Genomic DNA, 25,612 nt, shown 5'->3' with positions numbered 1-25,612 from the left:
ATAAAAAGTTTAAAGCATTAGAAAAATAACAGGTCTGCCTTTAACATCCCACCCCTATCTCTGGAAGCACACATACAAGTTTCTCCAGCATATTCTTGAAGAGTGGAATCGCAGACTGAAGGTGTGTGCATCTTCAACTTGATCAGCTGAATAGTTTACAAAGGGTCACTGACATCCGCATTAATTCTGTTTATCCATCGTCTTCCTCTCATTGAGAGGTAAGGTCGTTGGCACTGCCACCAAGGTGTATAGGCCTTGGACCCGCAGCATCAGCCTCACCAGGATGCTGGCTAGAAATGCAAATGCCCAGACCCTCACCCCAGACCTTCTGAGTCGGAAACTCTGGGGCACCGCCTAGGAATCTGCGTTTTCACAAGCGCTCTAAGCGATCAAAAGGTTTTAAGCGGCGCTGCGATCCGCTAGGGCCGCGTCCGGCTTGCAGACTACCAGCTCCAAACAAATGAACAAAGGAGCCCCCAGAGCCCGGTGCAGAACCGGAGGGCAGCGCGCCATCCCCAGGGTACCCTCCCCGGCGCGGGCAGCTTCTCCCGGACCCCCCGGCCGGGTGGCTGGGTGGGGAAGGGCGCAGGACTGGGCGGGCCGGAGGCTGGTGTCCCCGCCTCCCAAGCCTTGGGCTCGCCGCGTTGCGCAGTCCTCCGCCTCCCTTGCCTTCTCGTCCCCTTCCTTCCTTCCTTCCTTCCGCCGGGCGCGATGGAGCCGGGACGCGGGGCGGCCGCGACGCTGCTGGCGCTGCTGTGCGCAGTCTGTGCGCTGCGCTGCGGGCGCGCCCAGTACGAGCGCTACAGCTTCCGCAGCTTCCCGCGGGACGAGCTGATGCCGCTCGAGTCGGCCTACCGGCACGCGCTGGACCAGTACAGCGGCGAGCACTGGGCGGAGAGCGTGGGCTACCTGGAGATCAGCCTGCGGCTGCACCGCCTGCTGCGCGACAGCGAGGCCTTCTGCCACCGCAACTGCAGCGCCGTGCCCCAGCCCGAGCCGGCCGCCGGCCTCGCCCGCTACCCCGAGCTGCGCCTCTTCGGGGGCCTGCTGCGCCGCGCGCACTGCCTCAAGCGCTGCAAGCAGGGCCTGCCAGCCTTCCGCCAGTCGCAGCCCAGCCGCGAAGTGCTGGCCGACTTCCAGCGCCGGGAGCCCTACAAGTTCCTGCAGTTCGCCTACTTCAAGGCAAGTCGGCCCGCCCCGCCTCCCGAGCCCCGCCCCCAGGCCCGGGCCCCGCCCCATCCCGGGCCCGGGCCCCGCCCCCAGGCCCGGGCCCCGCCCCATCCCCGGGTCCGGGCCCCACCCCGTCCCCGGGTCCGGGCCCCGCCCCATCCCCGAGTCCGGGCCCCCCCCATCTCCAGTCCTGGGCCCCGCCCCGTCCCCAGGCCCGGGCCCCGCCCCATTCCTGGGCCCAGGTCCCGCCCCATCCCCGGGCCCGGGCCCCGCCCCCAGGCCCGGGCCCCGCCCCATCCCCAGGTCCGGGCCCCGTCCCCAAGCCCGGGCCCCGCCCCATCCCCGGGCCCAGGTCCCGCTCCATCCCCGGGCCCGGGCCCCGCCCCATCCCCAGGTCTGGGCCCCGCCCCAGGCCCGGGCCCCGCCCCATCCCCAGGCCCAGACCCTCCGTCTGGGCGGCCCCGCCTTTCCTTGGCCCGGCCTGCTCCCACCGAGCCCTGCGAAAGGAAGCCTCCAACTTCTGTTCCCCTTCTTCGTCTTAAATAGAGGTGAAAATGCTTTTCTGGAAGAGTTGTTCTGAGGCAGAGAATTCGTACACACAGAGCGTCTAGCGCAGTGTCTGCCACGCAACAGTGCCTGATGAATGTTACCGGGTATTTGACAGACTCTCCTTTTCTGTGTGTTCCATGAAAACCCCTTTTTGTCTCCAGTGGCGGCTTTCAGTAATTGAGGGGAAGAGGACCTGAGCTGCCGCCTAGTCTCTCTTAAAGAGAAGGAAACTGAGGCCAGGCCGGGGCAGAGTCTCCTTGGGAGCACGCACGCCTGCCTGGAGGAGCAGAACGGGGCACTGTGGTTCATCCGGGTTGGTCCTCTCCGCTCTTTTTCGTCTAGAATTTAACGCGGTTGACTTGCTCCTTTGCGGCTGCTTAAATCCTGTGATTGCTGGCTAAAAATAGCCACAAATTGCAATTCTTGACCCTCTGAGGTCTTTCTCAGGGGACCCACAATTTCTAAGGATGGGCTCAATTGCCTGTTACTGGACAAAGTGATTTTAACTTGGCAGGTCTTTACCAGCTTTTGCCAAGGAAGCCCTCCTAAAGCCCAGCTTCTGCTTTACCTAATTGGAAACGCTTTTCAAAGGAATATATCGCGTTTATGCATTTGTTTTAACGACTACCAAACTAGATTCATGGCATTTTCCAGACTCTGGAGGTAGAAGTTGTTTGCTTTTGTCTTTGCTTTGAGTCTTTGCACTGCAGGGTCTGTTTTTCGTATTTCTGAAACAAATCCATGTTACGCTGTGCTCATAAGAGTAACAAAATAGCGTGAAACCCTAAATAGGTGAACACCTGAGTTATTTCTATGCTTACATTTTTGTACGAGGTCTCGATTTTGTGAATGTTTGTTCTGGCAATAAAAAAAAATAAGCTTTAAAATAAAACCAGGGGATAAAGTTCCAGGACGTAGAAAAATGATGGCTGGCTCACACCATCCCTATTTTTAAGCTAAAAGTGACTCATTTAATTTTCTCTTTTTTGTATAACTTTTGCCAGATTACTGTCTGAACTGAATTTGAGTCATATAATCAAGGGGGAGATGTTTTATTTTTAAAACTGGAGAACAGTAGAAGCTGATTTCTTTTCTATACAGATGAGTTTGAAACAAAAGGTATACATAGGGAGGAGGGAAAGAGGATTTTCCTTAATGTGACCAGAAGGCAAAGGTTTTCTCCTTCGGCATGGCGTCCTCAAAGGTCGGGCTGGTCACAGCTACTCTTCAAAACCCTTTACTTAAAAGTCAGTAAAATACCATCTGTGTTGGTATTTTGAGATCTCTTATGGGACAGGAAAAGGTTCAGAGTTTTGTGAGTAAGCCAGAATCTTCACTTAGTTGCTTCGACTGAAAATCACTGAAGAAGTGATTTTAGGTGGTGTTACTGCATGCTTTATTTTTTTCCTTAGCCATGTTTCTATTTTCAGACCAAATGGGTGGGGACCAAATGAGGGTGTGCCAGGCCCATACATCCGGCCTGGCACCTGAAACCCGAGGCTGGTTCTAAGTGCCGCCTGCTGTGGGAGGACTTGAGCAGGTGTTATCGTGCCACTCTGATTTGCAGGCCTCTGTTTCAGTGATTAAGGACAAATGCCTGAGTTGAACACACAGATGGGGATGGTGGGGCTGGCCTGTCAGAGTGAGGCAAAGAGGTATGGATGTGTGCTTTTGTAGGAAGGGGCTCCTGGTATGGCCCGCAAGCCCACGTAGGTTTTAGGTCATCGCCTATCTCAGGTCCACGTCCCCAGCCGTGGGTTCTCTCCATGGCCGCATTTCCACGAAATGCTCACCGTCCCCACAGGCTGAGCAAAAAGTGGGCCCCAGCACTTGATCGAATCCCGAATGACTGTTGAGGTCTGAGCAGGTAGAGCGGGCCCCGTCCCAGGCACTCCTAGCCCACCCTTTGCCTGGACCGGGACTCTCTCCCCACGCCCCCACCCCCGTCACCACATTGAGGAGTGGCTCGTAGGGAGGTAGCTGGGGTCCTCCCGTGCAGGTGGCTGTTTCTCAGGAGCTCACGGGAGGGTAGTGCTCCTTCCCCCTTCTCCAGAACCTGCCTGGGTTTCTGTGCGAGGTTCAGCTGCCAAGATGTGGCTGCACGTTTCAGCGGGCAGAGCCCGACCTGAAGTGAATACACCACCCTTTCCTCTCCAGGAAGGGCTTCCGTAAAACTCAGATCCTAAGTTAGCGGCCTTGAAGATCCCATTCTGTGCCCTTTTTTCTAAGTGCCCTTCTGAGAATTCGAGAGTCTCATTTCATTGGCAAATGCTGTAAAGGGCTGCATTCATACCTCCTCCCTTCCTGCGGGCCTGCCTGTTTCCGGACCGGAGCGTAAGGCCTTCTGTAGAGCTCTTGCAAGGGCATTCCCACACGGGCCACTCACGGGCATTTCCGAAATGCCAGCCGCTGACATCCGGGAGTCTGCCCTCGTTACTTCTCCGGCCTAGCTGCCGCCTCGTCTCCAAATGACTTGGTGCCAATCCTGGGGCACTTTCGTACAGATATACGCTACCCTTTGATGCGCAGAATTCCAGGATGTGCCAAGTGTCCCTTTGTTTTCTGTCTGCAAACCTCACGCCCACCTCTGAGCGGCCCTCTGGATTGGCCGAAGGAGGCTCCGTGCACATGTGTGGGTGCCTCCGCTTCCCCACAGCGAGGTTGTGCCATGATTCCCGGGGACGGCCAGGGACAACACGTCAGCGTGGGGGCCCTCTGCTTGCGGGTCGCGCGTCCGCCCAGGGGGGCGTCCGCATCCTTGCCCTCCCGCCTGCTGGAGCCCACACCCCAACACACGCTTCCTCCCCGAGGACTTCTGCCTTCCTGGTCACTATCCACGGGGGTGCCCTGCCCGAAGCTCTCGGGCCACACACCTTAATGGATGTTGCCAGGAGATCGAGAAGCATACTCGAGGGCATGGTACATGGCGGCAGGGGTTTTCTTTCCCTGTTTTGCTCGTTGTTACAGACCCACTTCCTAGAGCAGCGGCTGGCAGGCAGGAGGCTCTCAGCAAATGTTTGCCCAGTGGATGGATAAGGGAACGGTGATGGGGGTCATCGAGAATGGTGAGCAGGAGGTTCTGCCAGACATGTGGGAAAATATTAATATATTTAGGAACATATACGTATCTTGGAAAATACTAATGTATTTTTCCAGAAGGCGTGGCGTAGTCATACTGGGTAGTTGGAGGAATGTTTGAGGGTGGTTGTTTACAAAGGCTAGTGATGGTAAGTGTGAGCACCCCTTGGCCAAAAAGGGCGAGGGTGAGGACAGTTCCAGGACGCAGGAAGGAGGGAGACTGTCTGGAGAGGGCCGCCTTGAGAGGAGCTGTGGCCTTCAGTTGAGGGGCACTAGCAGCCCAAGGTGACAGAAGGGAGGGAGCCAGGAGGCTAAACAATCCAACCTTACCCTTTTGCCTTCCTTCGGGCTCCCACTGGGGCTCCTCACTGGTGACCCCCATTGGAAGCAGGAGAGCAAGAGAGTGTAGGTTTCATGGGCCATGGAAGTCAGTGAACCCCCGGCTGGAAACCCTGTGTTGAAACACAGAGTTACTTGCAGGACTGAGCGTTCTTGTTTTGCAAAAATCACTGTTCATCTTCCATTGAGTAGATGTCATGTCTGTTCGTTGTACTTAGGCAAATAATCTCCCAAAGGCCATTGCTGCCGCTCACACCTTTCTACTGAAGCATCCCGATGACGAAATGATGAAGAGAAACATGGCGTATTACAAGAGCTTGCCTGATGCCGAGGACTACATTAAGGACTTGGAAACCAAGTCATATGAGGTATAAGTGGGTTTTCACACAGCCGACAGTGGCAGCGTGAGTGGCTGAAGGAGGAGGTCTGGATGAACAGCTGTTGACGTCTAAGGGCCTCTAGGATTTTTGATGACACTGATGAATATTAGGGCAACAAGAACGATGGACTGTTTTGCACAACGGTGACCCACTTAAGAGTGAGGTTTTACATTCTGTGATGCACCTGAAGCCATCTTTCCTTTAAATGCTGTATTTTAGAAATAAGGTCGTTTGATCGTTTGGTTTTTAAGATAGAGGAATGAACACACAGTTTCTGATGAGACTAGAAGACATATCTTTTCACACACACACACACATACACACACACACACACCATATGTACTGAGGTGGAGAGGGAATCGGGGAGCGTGGAGGACTGACTTGACAGATTAGAGACTACTGGAATCTCTGCCTCTGCAGGGAGGAGTCTGATGAGAGGGAATGGGGAAGAACCTAGCCCCTGTGAGCACTTGCTGTTGTCTGGACCTGTCAAGCGTGGGCGCGGGGGGGCATGGGTCCTAAGGGAGGGCAGGGCCGGGTTGAAAACAGAGGGATGTGTTGAAGGTGTCCATGGGCAGCTGGTAGGTTCCAACCAAGGCCCAGGGTTTCCTGTAGTGTGACCAGACTGCAAGCTCACTTTTTCACTGGTGGGGACCTTCCAAGTCTCTATTCTGGGGGCCCTTCAGTTTTCCAGGGAAGAATCCTCCAGCCTTTTGCAGGACTGGTGGCGGCTCATGCCCGTCCGCTGGTGTCCGAGAGCCGGTCTGGGGAGAGGGATGGGGTCGCCGCGGCTGGGTCGGAGACCTCACCCGCTTCCTGGCTCTCCGCCCCATGCCTCCACCCCCGCCCTCCTATGCCTGGTCTCTGGCCCTCCAGCCTTTATGGATGGGGTCTCTAGAAAAGGCATCACTGGTCTCTGGTAAGGCGCAGCTTTGGGAGGTGGGATCTCTTGGGCACGTAGGTGGGTGTGAGAGGAAACCTAGGGCTCCAAAAGCCCCGTTCAGACTTTCAGTCCTGCTTTCTGCTCCGCGCCTGGCGCCAGTCTCCGTGCTCGCCAGCGCCCGCAAATCCGACAGGTGTGCGGCGTAGTGGAGCGTGTGGTGCGTGGGGGTCACTTCCCCCCGAGACCCTCCTCTGCGATAATTTGGCTTTCTGTCCTTCCAAGAGTCGCCGGAGTGTCTTATCTGCCGCTCGCTCCTTTTTCATTCTCCCGTGCAAAGGGTTTACGCCTTTTAACCCTCTTCGCCGCCGTGGCTGTCGTGGGGCTCGCGGAGCAAAGCGGAGCGCACGTGGTCGGTGCACTGGGCGTAACTGCAGCTCGGCTAGACCGTTCTCTCCCTCTTCCGAGCCCTGCCGGCTGTGGTGGGGCTGCCCTCCTGTGTGCCCAGGGGCCCCCGATATTTCTCTCTGTCTGGTCCAGCCGACGATGAGCAGAAATCCCTTGACTTTTCCGCTGCCGGGCAGGTGGCCACCGTCCCCAGCAGCTAGTGTAGTGGCTTTCCTATTTTATACGTAGCCGTTGGGGGAGGGGGCCTGCCACCTGCTGCCGAGCTTATGTGTTTTCTTCGGCTCAGTTTTAAAAATCAGCTTTACTGAGGGATAGCTTGCTTGAAATGTATTCACCACTTTTAAGTGTGTAATTCAATGATTTGGGGGGAAGGTGTGCAATTGTGTAAGCACCACCACAATCACACCATAGAATAGTTTCATCTCCTCTAAAATGCTCCCTCAGGCCCCTTTCCAGTCAAGCCTTTGTCCCAACCCCTGATCGTGGCGGTGGGGGGAAGCCGGGGGTGGCACTGCTCCAATTTCTGTCACTGTAAGTTTTTCCTTTCTTCTTGATCTGAATTTGGTTGTATTATCCAGCCCCTCCTACTTTTTGAATTAGATGAGAAGGTACCATTGTACACAGGACAGAAAAAGCCAGACAGAAGTCAGTTCCCGGTTGGCTTATGTGGGATTAAGGGTCGGCGTGGTTTTCTGGGCACTGAGGAGAGCAAAACTCCGTGCTGGTCTGCCTCCTTCAGGCCTGCAAGCGCCCCGCCCCCCCCCACCGTGCCTTCCAGAGCCTGTTCGTCCGAGCCGTGCGGGCCTACAATGGCGAGAACTGGAGGACGTCCGTCACAGACATGGAGCTGGCCCTTCCCGATTTCTTCAAAGCCTTTTACGAGTGTCTGGCGGCCTGCGAGGGCTCCAGGGAGATCAAGGACTTCAAGGACTTCTATCTTTCCATAGCAGGTTAGTGGCATTTTGGTTTGGACCAGGGACCAACGGGACAGCCTCGTGTGGCATCTGCGTGCCTTCCTGGTGCCTGGAGTGACCTCTGGGGGACGTTTGAGCGTCCCTCTGACTGGGTAGCTGGGGAGGTAATATGTAACCCACGCAGACCAGCCTTTGCCTTTCCAGGGGCTTCTGGAAAAATAACTGAGTACAGTGTCCAAGCACAGGCCTGGAAAGGGGGTCGGCCAGATCAGCCCTGCCCCATCACAGATTCCCCACAGGCTTTTGGAAAAATAAAACCGGGCCTGAGAGCAACTCACGACCCACGTGATATAAACCATTGCTGTGTTCGCCGTCTCTGAGCGTGCAGTCCCTTGTCGTACAGCCACCGCCACCTCCCGCCGTTTCATCTTCTCAAACGGAAATTCTGTGCCCAGTGAACCCAGCTCCGCCCTCTTCCCACCACGGCCCCTGGCACCACCGTTCTACTTTCTGTCTCCACGAATTTGGTTACTGTAGGTACCTCGGATGAGTAGAATTCGTATTTGTCCTTTTGGGACTGGCTTATTTTACTTAGCATAACATACTCAAGTTCCAAAAATATTGTAACAAATTGCTCATCTTTTAGGTTTATTTATTTAACGTTTACTTATCTATTTTTGAGAGAGAGAGAGAGAGAAGGAGAAAGAGATGGAGCGTGAATGGGGAGGGCCAGAGAGAGAGGGAGACACAGAATCTGAAACAGGCTCCAGGCTCTGAGCTCTCAGCACAGAGCCCGATGCGGGACTTGAACCCACAAACCACAAGATCGTGACCTGAGCTGAAGTCGGAAGCTTAACCCACTGAGCCACCCGGGCACCCCTATGCTATTGATATTTTTTAGGACTATAAGCCACTCACTTTATAGACTATTCCTCAGTTTGAGTTTCTGTTGTGTGTCCTCAAAATTACATTCAGGTTGCGTACTTTGGGCTGGAACGTTACGGAAGTATGCTTCTCAGGGTATCACATCCAGATGTACGTGGTATCTTTTTGCCCCTTACTGGTGACGTTAATTTTGAAGCACTGGTTAAGGTACTTTCCAGTTTCCAGTTTCTCTACGATACTGTTTTTCCTTTTGATACTAATAAGTAATTTGCGAAGAGATACTTCAAGATTCGGACAATTTATTGTCCGTTAAACTCTGTCTCCACCCTTCCCCCCACTACCACACGTATACTGATTTAGCATGTATTGAAGACTCTTGCCTGATTCTTTTTTCTCTATAAAGGAAAATAGACACATATATATATTTTTTCTGTATTTTTATGTTTACTTCTCTCATACCGAATAGGTACCATACTTTATACACTGTTCTGCTCTTGGTTTTTTCTACTTAGCAATATACCTTACCTAGCACGTGGAGATAGTCATTCTTTTTATTGTTGCTGAGTACTCCATCGAGGGGTGGTGGGAATAATATGCCCCAGTTTATTCAGTTACCTGATGGAATTTGGTTTGGCCCAATCTTTTGCTATTACATGAAATATTGCAAAGGGGGAACTTTAGGGTTTGTTTGTTTTTTTTGCTAAGCGTAGGGGTATGTTTTCAAAGTCAACACAAGTGGGATAGATAGTTCAAAGAGTAAATGTCTCTGTAAATTATTTAGTACGTAAGGTACCATTTTTGTATTCCTACCAAAGGAATACAAAACATGTACACATGTACTCCTACAAAACATGTACTGTCATCCTGGAGTCTTCTGCTTCTAACTGTGCGAAGGGAGAAAAGGGAGAGGACCAAGGATCATGTGGGAGACTTTAGGGACCAGTCCCAGAAGTTGCACGCATTAGTTGTTGCTATCCACGTTTCATTGGCCCAATTACCCATAGGGCCCCACCCTAACTGCAAGGGAGGCTGGGAAATGTAGTCTTTGACATCTCGCTCTGTTGTTATATTTAGGTCTACCTCTTCTCTTTTAAAGGCTGTGTAGATTCCATTGTTTGTATGTATCAGAGTTGAGTAGTCACTAGCCTGTTGATTGGCATTTAGGTTGTCTGTTTGCTGTTACAAACAGTGCCTGGGTGTGCCTGTGTCTAAGGAAAATTTCCTAGAGGTAGACTGCTGGGTCCGAGAATTTGTGTATTTTAACTTTGATACGTTTTGCCGAATTTGTCTCCAAAAAGTGTGTTTCTGTTTTGCTTCTATCAAGGGAATATGAGACTGTAAGTTTCACCGTTTTCCCTCTAATGCCGAGTGTTATCAAATTTTTAAAATGTTGCCAATTTAACTTGCAGACGTGTGGAGTGACCATGTGGTACACGTGAAACTGATGTAATATGTGTGTCCACCATACTTCAGTTAAGCAAATTTTTATTTGCCAGTTTAACGCTTTAAGATATTTTAGATGGGATTGTGTGTGGGTGGGGAAGGGAGGGGCAGAGAGAGAGAGGGAGGGAGAGAGAATCCCAAGCAGGCTCCCTGCTCAGCACAGAGCCTGACTCGGGGCTCAGTCCTACCGACCGTGAGATCATTGCCCAAGCCAAAAATCAAGAGTCAGAAGCTTAACCGACTGAGCCACTCAGGTGCCCCTGGATTGTGTTTCTTTTTTTTAAAAAAATTTTTTAACGTTTATTTATTTTTGAGACAGAGAGAGACAGAGCATGAACGGGGGAGGGGCAGAGAGAGAGGGAGACACAGAATCGGAAGCAGGCTCCAGGCTCTGAGCCATCAGCCCAGAGCCCAATGCAGGGCTTGAACTCACGGACCGCGAGATCGTGACCTGAGCCGAAGTCGGACGCTTAACCGGCTGAGCCACCCAGGCGCCCCTGGATTGTGTTTCTTAATTACAAATGAAGTATAACATATTTTCACAATGTTTATTAGCCATTTTTACAATTTCTTTTCTGTGAACCTCCTTTGGCCATTTTTATATTGGGTGTTTGTCTTTTTCTTACTGACTTTGAGGAACTTTGTATATTAAGGATTTCAGCCCATTTATCATAACTGTTGTTGAACTATTTTACCTTGATTATCTTTACCTTTCACCGGGATCACGAGGAGAGGGGGGCAGAAGTAGTTTTAAGAAACTAATGAATGCAGGGGTGCCTGGTTGGCTCTGTTGGTGGAGCATGTGACTCTTGATCTCAGGGTGGTGAGTTCGAGTCCCACGCTGGGTATAGAGATTACTTAAAAACTAAAAAAGTGAAAAAAAGAAAAGAAAAAGGAACGAATGAACGTACTGCTCTGAAAATCTGTGTGTATTCTTTCAGATCATTATGTAGAAGTCCTGGAATGCAAAATGCAGTGTGAAAAGAACCTCACCCCCGTTGTAGGAGGCTATCCCGTGGAGAAGTTTGTGGCCACCATGTATCATTATTTGCAGTTTGCTTATTATAAATGTAAGTAATTATCTTCCATGAGAGGTTGGGCAAGGTGCTCAGTCCTCCTAAGACTCAGCTTCCCCTTAAAAAATAGGGTTAAGAACCCTTACCTGTGCTTGTTGAGAGGAGTTGTCAAGGTCACGTCGACAGCCCCAGTGCTGGGCCTCGCACAAAAAGGTGGCAAGGCCTGGTGATTCAGGGCGCATGTCAGCTGCCTCACTTACTAATTTCTCTGTGCCTCGGGTCCTCATCTGTAAATCAGAGATCATCGTATTAACCTCCTGAGGTTGCCATGAGGGGCCAATGGGTTGACAGGTGTGGAATGCTTGGGGCATTCGTACACGGGCGTGTGACAAACCTCTATCAACGTGCTTTGTTGAGTGGCTGTCCTGCCACGGCCACCTGCCGTTTTACCCCACCTCCTGTCCTCTTGAGGGTACTCTGAAAGATTTGCCTGCTGAAGGTTAAAAAAGGGACCAAAAAAAAAAAAAAAAAAGATTTTTCTTCTATGTGTGCATATGTGAATGTATACATATATATATTTAAATTTTTAATTTTGGTAATCAGGGTTGTCCCTGGGAAGGCTGTGTAGCAGTCATTTGCAGCAGAGCTCTGTGAGGGAGGGAAATGGCCCCTTCCGGCAGCGACCCTGCCATTACGACGGCCTGAACCTCACCTAAGGATGCAGTGAAGTGTCCTGAAATGTCCCTTGCTTGGGACATCGCAGGTCAAGAGGAGGGTGAGGTTTGGCTTCATCAGGTGTCCTTCCCCTTGCACAGAGGGCAGGGATGAAGTTTTGTGTTTAAAAAAATTTTTTAATGTTTATTTATTTTCGCGAGAGAGACAGAGCATGAGAGTGGGAGGGGCAGAGAGAGGGAGACACAGAATCTGAAGCAGGCTCCAGGCTCCGAGCTATCAGCACAGAGCTGGACGTGGGGCTCGAACCCACAAGCTGTGAGATCATGACCTGAGCTGAAGTCGGACACTCAACCGACTGAGCCTGAGCCACCCGGGCACCCCATTTATTTATTTATTTTTAATGTTTATTTATTTTTGAGACAGAGAGAAAGACAGAGTATAAGCTGGGGAGGGGCAGAGACAGAGGGAGACGCAGAATCGGAAGCAGGCTCCAGGCTCTGAGCCATCAGCCCAGAGCCCGACGCGGGGCTCGAACTCACGGACCGCGAGATCGTGACCTGAGCTGAAGTCGGACGCTTAACCGACTGCACCACCCAGGCGCCCGATGTTGTTGTTGTTTTAATAAGCTAGTATTTATTTCATTTTCACAAAAATCTCTGTTGGTACCTCCCTGTTGGACGTTGAAACCCAGGGAAGAATCGATCAGGTCTCCGAGCCCTCTGAGCCCGGCTTGGTGCTGTGTGCCCAGGGCCAGAACACTGGGAGTTTAGGAGTGTTCCGGATACATCCAGGCTCTGGCGGCTCATGGGTCCTCGAAATTCTCACGTGCTCAGGAAATCACCCCGCATCTCGGAAACTGTGGCAATGACTTATGAACACTGGCAGACCAAAACCTTTACATCTGCTTGCTGCTTCGAAAGAAAATCTTTGCTTTCCGGGTTTGTAGGTAAAGAGTATGAGTTAAAGTTTGCTTCTTGAAATTGGCTTCTTGAAAGTCGGCCCTGTTGTGAACTCTTTCTACACTATCTGCCACACTAAATTTTTTGAGGGCTGGTGTCATTTATACTTGAACCCCGGCCCTGAAAGGCCTTGAACTAAGTGCCTTTCCCAGCCTTCTAGACCTGGTGAATGGCCTGTGCCCTTAAGTACAGGTTTTAAGATTGTTGTCACAGGAAACAGCCACTAGGTGGCACAATTTACTCATACCCGAGTTTTGGTTACTCTGGCCAAGCTGAGCTTTTAGCAAGGGTAGTGTTCTGGGTTGTAAATTGGAGTGCAGTGTGTCCGGATAAATGCCCGCGGGCTTGTGGCTTATCACCTCTTTCCCTTTGCCCCCACCCCCACCCCCAAAACAAACCCCAGCCCCTGCAGATCCTCTATGCTGAAGGTGCCATCGGAGGTGGGGCAACTCTAATGAGGGATGCTAGAGGTGGGAACCCCAGTTTGTAGGACATGTCAATACCAGGTGACTTCACATCTTTTCCGGCCCAGAGGGCCCACCGCCTTTTGGGTTTCCTAGCTTTGGTTTAGCTGTAGGAGGGCTGCCTGGATTTGGCCATGGTGGTGCCATCCGGAGGGGACCCAGGCACGTGCTCCCTACCTCCCTCAGCCCGGGAGGACAGTCCAGGCCTTGGGAACCCAGCCTTCCCAGCCCAGGTCAGTGGATCCCGAAGTGCAGTCTAATAGACATTTCTGCAGGGGCGTCTGCCTAATGAGGAACCTCCGTGTTTGAAAACCACTCCCCAGGCTGCTCTGGAGACCCGGGCTGTGACCTGCCCGCCCAGGGGTGATTCTGGTCCGTCACAGGCTTTCCCAAGGAGGGGATGTGCACAAGGGGCTGGCTCATGGCCGTTTCCTTTAGGCGGCTGTGCTGGTGAGGGGAATTTCAGGGCAGGGTTTGCTGATTTCCTGTTCCTCTTTTCTCCCCGGCCTCAGTGAACGACCTGAAGAACGCGGCCCCCTGTGCGGTCAGCTACCTGCTCTTTGACCACAGTGACAAGATCATGCAGCAGAACCTGGTGTATTACCAGTACCACAGGGACAAGTGGGGCCTCTCGGACGAGCATTTCCAGCCCAGACCAGTAGGTATCAGGGCGCCAGGCATCACGTTTCCTGGCCTCCTCTTCATTCTCACTTTCAGGATACTGTTCCGCATCTTAAGACGAAGAGTTATTGAGAAACGAAGGGGAATCCTTTTCTTCTGTTGTTTTTCTAGTTGTCGTTGTTGTTTTGTCCTTGAACATTTTACTGCTCTATTCTGATTCCTAAATCAGTAAAAACTACCAGTTTCAAACATTATGGAAATGTTTTACTCGGAAAGCGAAGTTCTTTCAAAGTCCCATGCCTTTTCCCTACGCCCTGCCTTACCGCTACATACGTCTCATGTACACAGCACGTGTGTCTTTGATTTTATGGAAACAGGGTCACACGTTACCTGCTCTTGTGCACGTTGCTTCGTCTTTCTCGTGAACGTTTTCCGTGTCACACTTCTACGCCTGCTTACTTTTTTGCACCTCCAAGGCGTCATTTAATTCCCCTGATGGACAGGCCCAGCTTGGCGTGTGTTGCCAGGAACTCCAGGATTGTATCCTACTCTTTTTTTTTTTTTTTTTGAGAGAGAGAAAAGAGGGAGCAAGAGTGCGTGTGTGCGAGCAGGGGAGGGGCAGAGAGAGAGGAGGACAGAGCATCCAAAGCAGGCCCTGCACTGACTGGGTGGCTCAAACTCACAACCTGTGAGATCACAACCTGAGCCGAAGTCAGACGTCTAACCGACTGAGCCACCCAGGTGCTCCTATATTACTTGTAAAAAAGCTTTTTAGATTGGCCTCTGCCCTTAACTTGTATTTTCATTGGGATTTTTGTGTGCTCTCCTGTCTGCCATCCATACGTTTTCCTTCGTACCTCGCTCCCCAGCCAACACACCCGCACGCTTTCTTTCTCTTTCTCTCTCCCACTCTCTTACTCACTTGGGGCTGGCCACTCTTTCTTAATTGAGATATGATTCATATGCAATAAAATTCATGCTTTTAAAATGTACAGTTGAGGGGCGCCTGGGTGGCTCAGTCGGTTGGGCGACCGACTTCGGCTCAGGTCATGATCTCGCGGTCCGTGAGTTCGAGCCCCGCGTCGGGCTCTGGGCTGACAGCTCAGAGCCTGGAGCGTGTTTCGGATTCTGTGTCTCCTCTCTCTGCCCCTCCCCCGTTCATGCTCTGTCTCTCTCTGTCCCAAAAAATAAATAAACGTTAAAAAAAAAAAATTAAAAAAAAAAATGTACAGTAGAGTGGTTTCTAGCACATTCACGGAGTGGTACGACCATGACCACTCTCCAATTTTAAACATTTTTATCGCCCCCGAAAGAAGTCCATACCTGTTTCTCCCTCCTCCCGGTTCTGACATGCAAAGGTTGGTCGTAAAAACTGTTCTAAACTGTTCTGTGTTTGAACAGGAAGCAGTTCAGTTCTTCAATGTAACTACGCTCCAGAAAGAGCTGTATGACTTTGCTAAGGAAAATATAATGGATGATGATGAGGTAAGTTTGCACGGTTAGCACACATCTGGCTCGGAGAAAATATTACTCACATCTTTGCTGAAGTCACTAGAAGCCCTAGTCGTCCCTGAAACAGAAGGGGACCCGGAGGAATACAGTCTCTGTGGGCGTTTTAGTGGAAGTCAGAGCTCTGGGGAGGGGAAAGACGGCTTTCTAGGAAACCCAGGCTGCAGCCCCACATTTCCTGACGGTGAGTGTGGAGGGACCCATCATAGACGTCATCCAGACATCATGTTTTAACTTTATAAAAACACAGTGGATTCTCAATTACTCAGCGCTCCGAACAACCTTGGAAACACTCATCCCGATTTCTCTGTGATATTATTATTATCTCTTTTTTTTCTTTCTCTTTTTGTTAATTAGGTCCTTGCTGAGTGGCATTTTATCGTTCTCGGAGACAGCTTGAAATTCCTGATTTCAGCTGACTCCTTTTTGAGAAAGACTCCGCTCTCCTGCTCTCGGAGCATTTGGGGGTGGGGCAGCCTAGTCACAGAAAAGTCCTTAGGGGCGGTATTTAGAGAGATGCATTTGAAACAAACCAGAACATGCTTCCTAAGGCCTAAGCCTAGGGGCTTGCCGGCTGTTGGAGCGTATCCTGGCCTGACCCCTCACCTCTGAGCTGCTAGGCTGCACCCAGGGGCCCGGGCCCTCCGGATCTTCTGTTTCCACTGCCTGGTTTTTGGTGGAGCACCTCTAAGTGAGATACCATGGAATTTGTTTTCGGTGCACAAATTTGCACGGGGGGGACCTGTCACTGGTATTCATTGGATTTCCCAGAGCTTCATTGTTTCATTTATAAAATGGGATGAATAATGGGGACCTCACAGGGCTGGGGAAATGAAATACCATGCTGCCATGTGGAAGTGATTTATAGACCAGGAGGTGATCATTGTGGCATGTGTCTGAGAAGCAGAGCCTAAGATAAGGTCACAAGGATGCTGCAAAGGCAGGGGTGCTGGCTTGATACAAACAGGGTTGGCTGCTGTTGTTTGGAACGTGGAGAAAACCATATTGAAAAAAAGGGAGAGTTGAGTTCCTAATGGAAGCCACTACTGACATTTTGAGATGTATACCTCCACTTTTTCCTATCCATTTTCCAATATATATTCATTACAAACCCAATTGTAATAGGCATCATGGCTTTTCCATTTAACGCCGTAATATGAGAAGCCTCCCTTGTTATGTTTTTCTAGAACAGCTTTATTGAAATATTATTTGCACACCATAAATTATCCTTTTTAAAGTACAAATACAGTGTGTTTTTGTATACTCACAAAGTTGTGCATCCATCACTGCTATCAAATTTTAGAGCATTTTCATCACCCCCAAAAGAAATCCCAAACCTGTTAGTGGTCTCATTCCCCATTCTTTCTCCTCTGCCCGCTGCCCCCCCATCTCTGCCCCCGGCCTCTGGCAACCACTAATCTACTTTCTGTGTCTATGGATATGCCTGTTCTGGACGTTCATATAAATGGAATCATAGGGTATGTAGTCTGTTGTGACCAGCTTCTCTCACTGAGCATAATGTTTTCAAGGTTCAACCATGTTGTAATATGTATTATGTTACATATAACATAATGGAAATAATGGAATAATTTCCATTTTTATTGCTGACTAGTATTCCACTGTGTGGATATACCACTGTTTGGTTACCTGTTCCTCTGTTGATGTTTATACTGGGCTGTTTCCACTTTGGGGCTATTTTGACTAATGACACCATGAGCATTTGTGGGCATATTTTCGCTTGGACAAAGGTTGTTAATTCTCTTACGTACCAAAAGTACATACGTGGAAGGGGAATTGCTGGGTAATATGGTAACTCTATGGTTACCTGGTTGAGAAACTCCCAGACTGTTTTCCAAAGGGGCTGCACCATTTTACATTCCCAGCAGCAATGTATAAAATTTCCAACTGGCTACATATTTGTCAGCCCTTCTCGGTGTTTGTCTTTTCTATATTAGCCATCCTAGCAGGTAAGAAATAGCATCTCATTGAGGTTTTGATGTTCATTTCCCTAATGACTAATGATGTTGAGCATTCTTTCATATGCTTACTGGCTATTTGTGTATCTTCTTTGGGGAGATGTGCAGTCTATTCACACTCTTTGCCCATTTTTTTAATTGGGTTACTTTTCTTTTTATTGTTGCATTGTAAGAGTTCTTTATCTATTCTGGTTATAAGTCCTCTGTCAGACACATGAATTGCAAATATTCTCTTGCAATATTCTCTGTGGGTTTTCTTTTCGTGTTCTTAATGGTATCTTAAGGCATAAAAGTTTTAAATTTTGATGGGATCCCATGTATCTGTTTTTTCTTTTTTGCTTGTGTTTTTGGTATCAATCTCTAAGAAACTATCACTTATCCAAGATCATGAAATTTTACTCCTATTTTTTTTAAGATTTCTATAATTTTAAGACTTTAGAGGGGCGCCTGGGTGGCGCAGTCGGTTGAGCGTCCGACTTCAGCCAGGTCACGATCTCGCGGTCCGTGAGTTTGAGCCCCGCGTCGGGCTCTGGGCTGATGGCTCGGAGCCTGGAGCCTGTTTCCGATTCTGTGTCTCCCTCTCTCTCTGCCCCTCCCCCGTTCATGCTCTGTCTTTCTCTGTCCCAAAAATAAATAAACGTTGAAAAAAAAAATTAAAAAAAAAAAAAAAGACTTTAGGTCTACAATCTATTTTGAGTTAATTTTACATATGATGTGAGGTAGGGGTACAATTCCATTCTTTTACATACGGATAACCAGTTGTCCCAGCACCATTTGTTGAAAAGACTTTCTTTCCCATTGATTTGTCTTGGTACCCTTGTTGGAAATCAACTGACCATAAATCTGAGGGTTTATATCTGGGCTCTCAATTCTAATCCATTGATCCAGATTTCTGTCCTTATGCCACTACCACACTGTCTTGAATACTGTAGCTTTGTAGTACATCGTGAAACTGAAAATGTGAGTCTTCTGATCTCATTCTTCTAGATTGTTTTGGCTATTCTTAGGTCCCTTCCATTTCCATATGAATTATAGGATCAGCTTGCCAATTTCTCTAAAGGGCAGCTGGGATTTTTTATAGGAATTGGGCTAAATCTGAAGATCCTTTGGATAGTATTGACATCTTTTTTTTTTAATTTTTTTTTTTTAACGTTTATTTATTTTTGAGACAGAGACAGAGCATGAAGGGGGGAGGGTCAGAGAGAGAGGGAGACACAGAATCGGAAGCAGGCTCCAGGCTCTGAGCCATCAGCCCAGAGCCCGACGCAGGGCTCGAACTCACGGACCATGAGATCGTGACCTGAGCCGAAGTTGGACGCTCAACCGTCTGAGCCACCCAGGCGCCCCCTTTTTTTTTTTTTTTAATTTTTTTTTTTTTAACGTTTATTTATTTTTGAGACAGAGACAGAGCATGAAGGGGGGAGGGGACATCTTTTTTAAAAAATTATTATTATTTAAAAATTTAAATCCAAGTTGGTTACATATCGTGTATTACTGATTTCAGGAGTAGAATTTAGTGATTCATCCTCTACATAGAACACTCAGTGCTCCATCCCAACAAGTGCCCTCTTTAATACCCATCACCCATTTAGCCCATCCCTCACCCAAAACCCCTCCAGCAACCCTCAATTTGTTTTCTGTATTTAAGAATCTTTTATGGTTTATCTCTCTCCCTGTTTTTATATTATTTTTGCTTCCCCTCCCTTAAGTTAATCTGTTTATATCTTAAATTCCACATATGAGTGAAGTCATATGATATGTGTCTTTCTCTGACTTATTTTGCTTAGCATAATACACTCTAGTTCCATCCACGTTGTTGCAAATGGCAAGATTTCATCTTTTTGATTGCCAAGTAATATTCCATTGAAAATGTATATACCACATCTTCTTTATCCATTCATCCATCGATGGACATTTGGGCTCTTTCCATACTTTGGCTACTGTCGATAGCGTTGCTATAAACATGGGAGTGCATGTGCCCCTTCGAAACAGCATACCTGTATCCCTTGGATAAATACCTAGTAGTGCAATTGCTGGGTCGTAGGATAGCTCTATGTTTAATTTTTTGAGGAACCTCCATACTCTTTTCCAGAGTGGCTGCACCAATTTGCATTCCCACCAGCCGTGCAAAAGACATCCTCTTTTTCCGTATCTTTGTCAACATCTGTTGTTGCCTGAGTTGTTAATGTTAGCCATTCTGACAGGTGTGAGGTGATATTTCATTGTGGTTTTGATTTGTATTTCCCTGATGATGAGTGATGTTGAGCATTCTTTCCTGTGTCTGTTTGCCATCTGGATGTCTTCTTTGGAGAAGTGTCTATTCATGTCTTTTGCCCATTTCTTCACTGGATTATTTGTTTTTTGGGTGTTGAGCTTGATAACTTCTTTATGGATTTTGGATACTAACCCTTTATCTGATATGTCGTTTGCAAATATCTTCTCCCATTCTGTCGGTTGCCTTTTATTTTTGCTGATTGTTTCCTTCGCTGTGCAGAAGCTTTTTATCTTGATGAGGTCCTAATAGTTCACTTTTGCTTTTGTTTCCCTTGCCTCCTGAGATATGGCAAGTAAGAAGTTGCTGCGGCTGAGATCCAAGAGGTTGTTGCCTGTTTTCTCCTCTAGGATTTTGATGGCTTCCTGTCTTACATTGAGGTCTTTCATCCATTTTGAGTTTATTTTTGTGTATGCTGTAACAAAGTGGTCCAGGTTCATTCTTCTGCATGTCACTGCCCAGTTTTCCCAGCACCATTTGAAGAGACTATCTTTATTCCATTGGATATTCTTTCCTGCTTTGTCAAAGATTCGTTGGCCATACATTTGTGGGTCCAATTCTGGGTTCTCTCTTCTGTTCCATTGATCTGAGTGTCTGTTTTTGTGCCAGTACCATCCTGTCTTGATGATTACAGCTTTGTAATACAGCTTGAAGTCCAGAATCGTGATGCCTCCAGCTTTGGTTTTCTTTTTCAGGTTTCTTTGGCTATTCAGGGTCTTTTCTGGTTCCGTACAAATTTTAGGATTGTTTGTTTTAGCTCTGTAAGAATGCTGGTTATTTTGATAGGGATTGTGGATAGTATTGACGTCTTGACAGTATTAAGTTTTCTGATCCATTAACATGGGATGTCTTTCCACTTCTTTAGGTCCCCTTTAATTTCCTTCAATAATGCTTTCTTACATTTCATTAAGAAATGAAATTTTGCTAATGGAATTTTTTCTTATTTTTGTTTTCAGTTGTTCATTGTTAGTAGATAGAGATACAGTTGATTTTTGTATATTGATATTATAATTCTGCAAATTTGTTGAAGTTGTTTATTGTAATAGTTGTGTGTATGTGTGGTTTTGCTTAGGAGGTTCTATATACAAGATCATGTTGTCTATGAATAGAAGTGGTTTTATTTCTTTTCTTCCAATCTGGATGACTTTTATTTATTTTGCTTTGCTAATAGCCCTGACTAAAACCTCCAGTAAAATGTCAAATAGAAATAGAGAGATTGGACATCCTTGTTTTGTTCCCAATTTTAGAAGGAAAACATTTGGTGTCAGCATTAAGAATGCTGTTAACTGTGGGTTTTTTGGTAGGTGCCCTTCGTCAGGTTGAGAAAGTTCCCCCTTCTACTCCTAGTTTGTCAAATGTTTTTATCATGAAGTGGTGTTGAATTTTGTCGGTTGCTTTCTTCTGTATCCATTGAGATGATCGTGTGGTTTTCGTTAACCTTGTTAGTTAATGTTTATTTTAAACATGACTTTTTAGTGACTAACAGTCCGTGGTATGGATTTTTAAAGTTGAGCTTTTTGTTTTTATAAGCATTTTAGGTTGCTTCCAACTTTTTGCTTTCACAAATAACACAGCTGTGGCTACATTGGTTACCTTTTTCCTGGTCATTTCCTTAGGATAAATTCCCATGGGTGGGATTCCTGGGTCTAAGGCTATGAATGAGGGCTTTTGATGTACAGAAACAATATATTTAGAAAAATCATAGGTGTTAGAACAACAGGAGAACTTTTACGATATTCACTCAAGCTCTCTCACATCACAGATGAGGACATAAATTCAGAAAGGTTGAGTAACTTGCTCAAAGTCACACAGCTGTAGTAATCATCCATTGCTCACCAGAATTATTCTAGGCTTCAAAATTCCTAGGATTCTTGGACCTGACACTGCCATGATAAAGAAAGAAGTCTGTCGAAGGTCCTAGAAGCATTTAGCTTCTTAATCAAAGCTTTAGAACCGTGAGCAAGCGACTTTCTTTTCTATATATCAAATTATATTTCAGCTTATTTTCAAATCATATTGGGTTATTTCTATGTATCAAAGAAATAAGTATAATCAATACAATAAAATTATTAATTTAATCTTTAGGATTCCAAAGGCCAAAATACTACATTGAGACAAAACGTCAGTACGATTCAGCTACTGATATTAGGGGATTTCTCCTTTATTATCCTGAAATGTGTTGTAAGAGCTCCTGAAAGTTTTGCACACTCGTTAAGAATTTTGCAGACGCTAATTATAGTTTCAGAAACCTTATAAAGCAGGCTGAAATGGATGCATCAAGTTTCAGGATCTGATGGTTATTTGTTTCGGGAAGGTCCAAAAGAAATAGATTACAGTTTGCAGGAGTGATTTACTGAGAGGGAGTGCTCTCAGGAGGGAAAGAAGTGAGGGGCAGGGGAAGGAGCCATGAAAATATGAGGTCTCCGCCAGAGTCAAGCTCAGCCTGATCCCGTGGGAGCTCCGGGGCACGAACTGTACCACAGAGCTCTTCCTGCATTTTGTACGCACCTTATCACCCTCTCCCTGGTGGTTGGCAGCCTGGAGGGCTTGGGGTGCAAACTCCCCGGTAGGGCTGCTCCCTTTGGCCAAGGTCAATTGTCCAGAGAAGGGGCAGCTGTAAGCCGTCAGCAACTAACACTCCCAGCAGCTGGGGGACGGGTGCACCCGAAAGATCTGAGCAAGGCCTCCGCTATCACAGGCCACAGAGGGGGTAGTGTTTCTTTCGTCTGTATTGCCTTGGGTACTTATTAGTGAGCTAAGAGCAAATGATACCACACCCCTATGTCACAGCAGCCACACCGCGAGAAACGGTAACTCTGGGAACAGCTGTCACGGCCATACATATAATCCCTCTACTGTGTTTTCCTTTTGGGGCCCAGCAAACATCGTTTGTTCAATCAGTCGTCTTCCACTTCTGTCACTTTAGTTTCTAATCTCAGGCATGATACGGTAGAAATATTCGATGAAAATAATAAGACCCCCTTTTGTGTCTCACGTGCTCGGGAGGTTTCCCAACTATTCTCTGATGCTGAGAGGTTATAACAGGGAGTGTGGTAAAGTATCAAACGGAGCAAAGAGGCTCTTGGCCTGGGATGGTGACCTCTGTGAGGGAGGCCAAGCTGGCCCTCACGGGGCGGGGGGGGGGGGGGGCTGGCCCTCGTGGGAGTAAGACTCGGCCTGCTTGGTGATTCGCTCATTCTTGGCGCTGAAGAAAATGGGTGTCCTCAGCTGGTGGCCCAGGTGTGTCGTGGGAGAGAATTCAATGCAGGGAGGAAAGGAGAAAGTGTGCTGGGCTATCAGATTGAGGCTTAAGGCTGATTGCAGAAGGGGGGAGCGGGCGCGCTCCTGGTACTAACCGTGGGCAGGCGGGTCCCACGACACCCAAGAGACCGTCCTGTGAACGGAGTGACTGCTTCAGCCACACCAGGGATACGCACACATACCCTCTTCCTGTAGCAGGTGTCCGACTATGTCCATTCCAGGCTCTAGGGAAGGAAAGTCACCCGGGTCCTGGTCCTGGTCCTTGAAAAGCTCATGGTCTGCTGGTCAATGTAGAAAGGGAGCAGACAGAGAGTGCTCCTGTGGAGTAACTACCAAGAAGGGGGATGCCCAGAAAGGGGGGCTCTAAACGGGTCTTTCAGAGGGTGGCTGGACTGCCCCCCTCCCTCACACAGGCCATCTGTGGGGGTTGCAGAGCCCTTGACTCCAAGCTCCCAAGGAGTGGAAGCCAGGTCCCCTCCCAGGTAGAAGGCAGGTCCTCTGGGCCCAAGGGCAAGGGGGGAGGGGCTGCCCGAGCCCACACAGGCAGCTGGCAGCGTCCAGCCCACAGTCTGGGGGCTGGGCCTCTTAGAAACAGTCTTGGCTCAGCAGCACTTCTAAAGTCAGGTAACCCACTTAACAGACGTGTCGTGTCGTCTCTTACAGGGAGAGGTTCTGGAATACGTGGATGACCTCTTGGAGCTGGAGGAGACCGGCTAGTCCACAGCAAAGAGAAGCCCCTGGATGTCCAGGGGACACAGATTCTGTCTGCCTTTCCCCAGTAGCCCACGTCGCTGATACCTCAAAGCCTTCTCTTCACTCTGCGAAGTGACAGGGAAGCCTCGTCTCTCACTACGTATGATAAGGGACGAGCCTGCCTTCCCCGTGACCACACCTGCGTCCCCACGCGCCTCCCACCTTCACACGGGCCTTTCTCACTATTTTGGTTGGAAGCACAGTCCTCCATTTTTTCCCCCCAGAAAATCACAATTTTTTTTTTTTTAATAAGAAAAATACTCCTCAAATTAGATAATTGTGAAAACCTATTTTGGGCTTTCTGTTCTTTCAGGTTTTAGACTCCATTATCCCCACGCCCTGATTCAGGAAGACAGTGGAAGACACGGGCCAAACTTCTCCACACACACCACCCCCCCCCCCCCCCCGGGCCCCGTGACAGCGTACAAGTGGTCTGACCCGCACCATTTCTGGCACCCACTGAAAGAGAAGCTGCGTAGATAGTGCAGGCTCCAGAAACGTGGCTTTTGCCCCACACTTCTGCATCTCCAAAGTCTTACAATGGTTGGTCAATCCCTGGGCACCATAGTCAGTTGCAAGTCTCAGAGTTGGAAATGGAAGAAAGCAGAGGAGGTCTGGTCTCATTCATTTTTTCAATAGATATTTATTGAGCACCTACTACATGCTAGACGTTGACAGGGGCACTAGAAGTGCTGTGCAGAATGACGGGGGGAAAAAATCCCTGCCCTCCGGAGCCTACGTCCTCTAAGGGAGACAGACAACAAATAAATAAGAACAAATGTATATAAACTATCAAGAGTGTTAATTGCTATGGGAAAAAAATTAAGCGGGAGCGCGGGCAAGGGGGCCTGGAGATGAGGCCTGGAGTCTTAAATCGGACGGGCAGGGAAGGCCTCGCTGACAAGGCGACATCACGGCCAGACTTTGGGGAAGCGGGTCTCAGGGAAAAGCATGCCAGGCAGAGGGAACAGCATGTGCAATGCTTTACAGGGAGAACATGCTCCCTGTGGCCACGGAGGCCAAGGAGAGGAGTGGGCAGGGGGAGAACGGAAGGAGATAAGTCTGACAGGTGTTAGTACACGAGGTGGGACAAGCACAGGCGGCTTAGGCCAGCGTGAGGCTTCTAGTCCGGCTGAGGTGGGAGCCGCTGGGAGAGCGCCCTGACTGACTGGATCCCTCCAGCTGCCACGTTGTGAAAACCCTGAGCGTGAGCCGGGCCGAAGGGAGTGCTGGCTCGGACCCGGGCGGTCGCGATGGGGATGTAAGGAGTGACCTGTTGGATGTGGAGCATGAGAAAGAGGGGCTGACGGTGGCCTCCAGGCCTTTGGCCAGAGCACCGGGAAGGATGGCGTTGCCATTGGCCGAATATGGGGAAGCTCGGGGCGTGGGCTCCGTAAGGAGTTTGCTGCAGAGCAGCTGAGGCTGGGATGGGAGCCTCCGGCTGCGACCAAAACTTGAGAAGCTTCTCAGATCGGGCCTTCCACAGAGCCTGAAGCAGGGACCCAAATGGCTGTGGTTAATTGTGGGGGTACATTCAGCAGGCACCCGTAAGGTCTCCATCACTGAGTCATTGACCGCCCCTTAGAGGGGTGGAGTGGACCTTCGCAGGCAAGTGGCCTGGTCAGCCAAGGGCAGCTCTGTGGAAAAAGGCCTGTGGTCCCTGGCAGGGAGCGCTGTGGAGAGGCACAGCGAGGGGGCCGGAGGGCGGGGTGCGGGTCCTGACTCTCGGGAAGGGGCACTGGGAGGAGCGCCACGCCCCCTGATGAATCACGGGCAAGTGCTAGGCTGGGGGGGGGGGTCACCTAGACCGAGCGCGTGTTGAGAAGCCAGAGAAAAGGGCCAAGGAGGAGCCCTGGGGCTCTCTGCGAAGTGAGAACCCCACCAAAGAGACCGAGAAGAAGCCACCTTTGAGGCTGCACGGTGGTGTTCTGAGTCTCGTTCCCTCTCTCAGTGAGCTGCTTGGTCTAGTTGGGACCCTCTGGGGACGCAGGGTGGATGAGGCTGGTGTGGCCTTGGGGAGACGGGAGTTTTCTCACAGGGGGAAGGGAAGAAGGGAGAGA

General features: G+C 49.2%; 1 protein-coding gene across 1 annotated transcript; it reads left to right on the top strand.

Annotated features, from left to right (window-relative positions):
* Positions 1-648: 648 nt before the first annotated feature.
* Positions 649-24,344, top strand: CRTAP (cartilage associated protein). The gene is made up of 7 exons (XM_025913171.2): positions 649-1,182; positions 5,355-5,504; positions 7,583-7,754; positions 10,988-11,116; positions 13,673-13,818; positions 15,183-15,266; positions 23,463-24,344. Exons 1-7 carry the CDS (start codon positions 712-714, stop codon positions 23,514-23,516), a joined length of 1,206 nt encoding a protein of 401 aa, XP_025768956.1. The 5' UTR covers positions 649-711; the 3' UTR covers positions 23,517-24,344.
* The last annotated feature ends 1,268 nt before the right edge of the window (positions 24,345-25,612 follow it).

This window comes from Puma concolor, chromosome C2 (genome assembly GCF_028749965.1).
Source record: "Puma concolor isolate L17-30 chromosome C2, mPumCon1.1.hap2, whole genome shotgun sequence".
NCBI classification, from domain to species: domain Eukaryota; kingdom Metazoa; phylum Chordata; class Mammalia; order Carnivora; family Felidae; genus Puma; species Puma concolor.
Note: the sequence above shows the minus strand (reverse complement) of the source record. Positions and strands in the feature narration are given on the sequence as shown.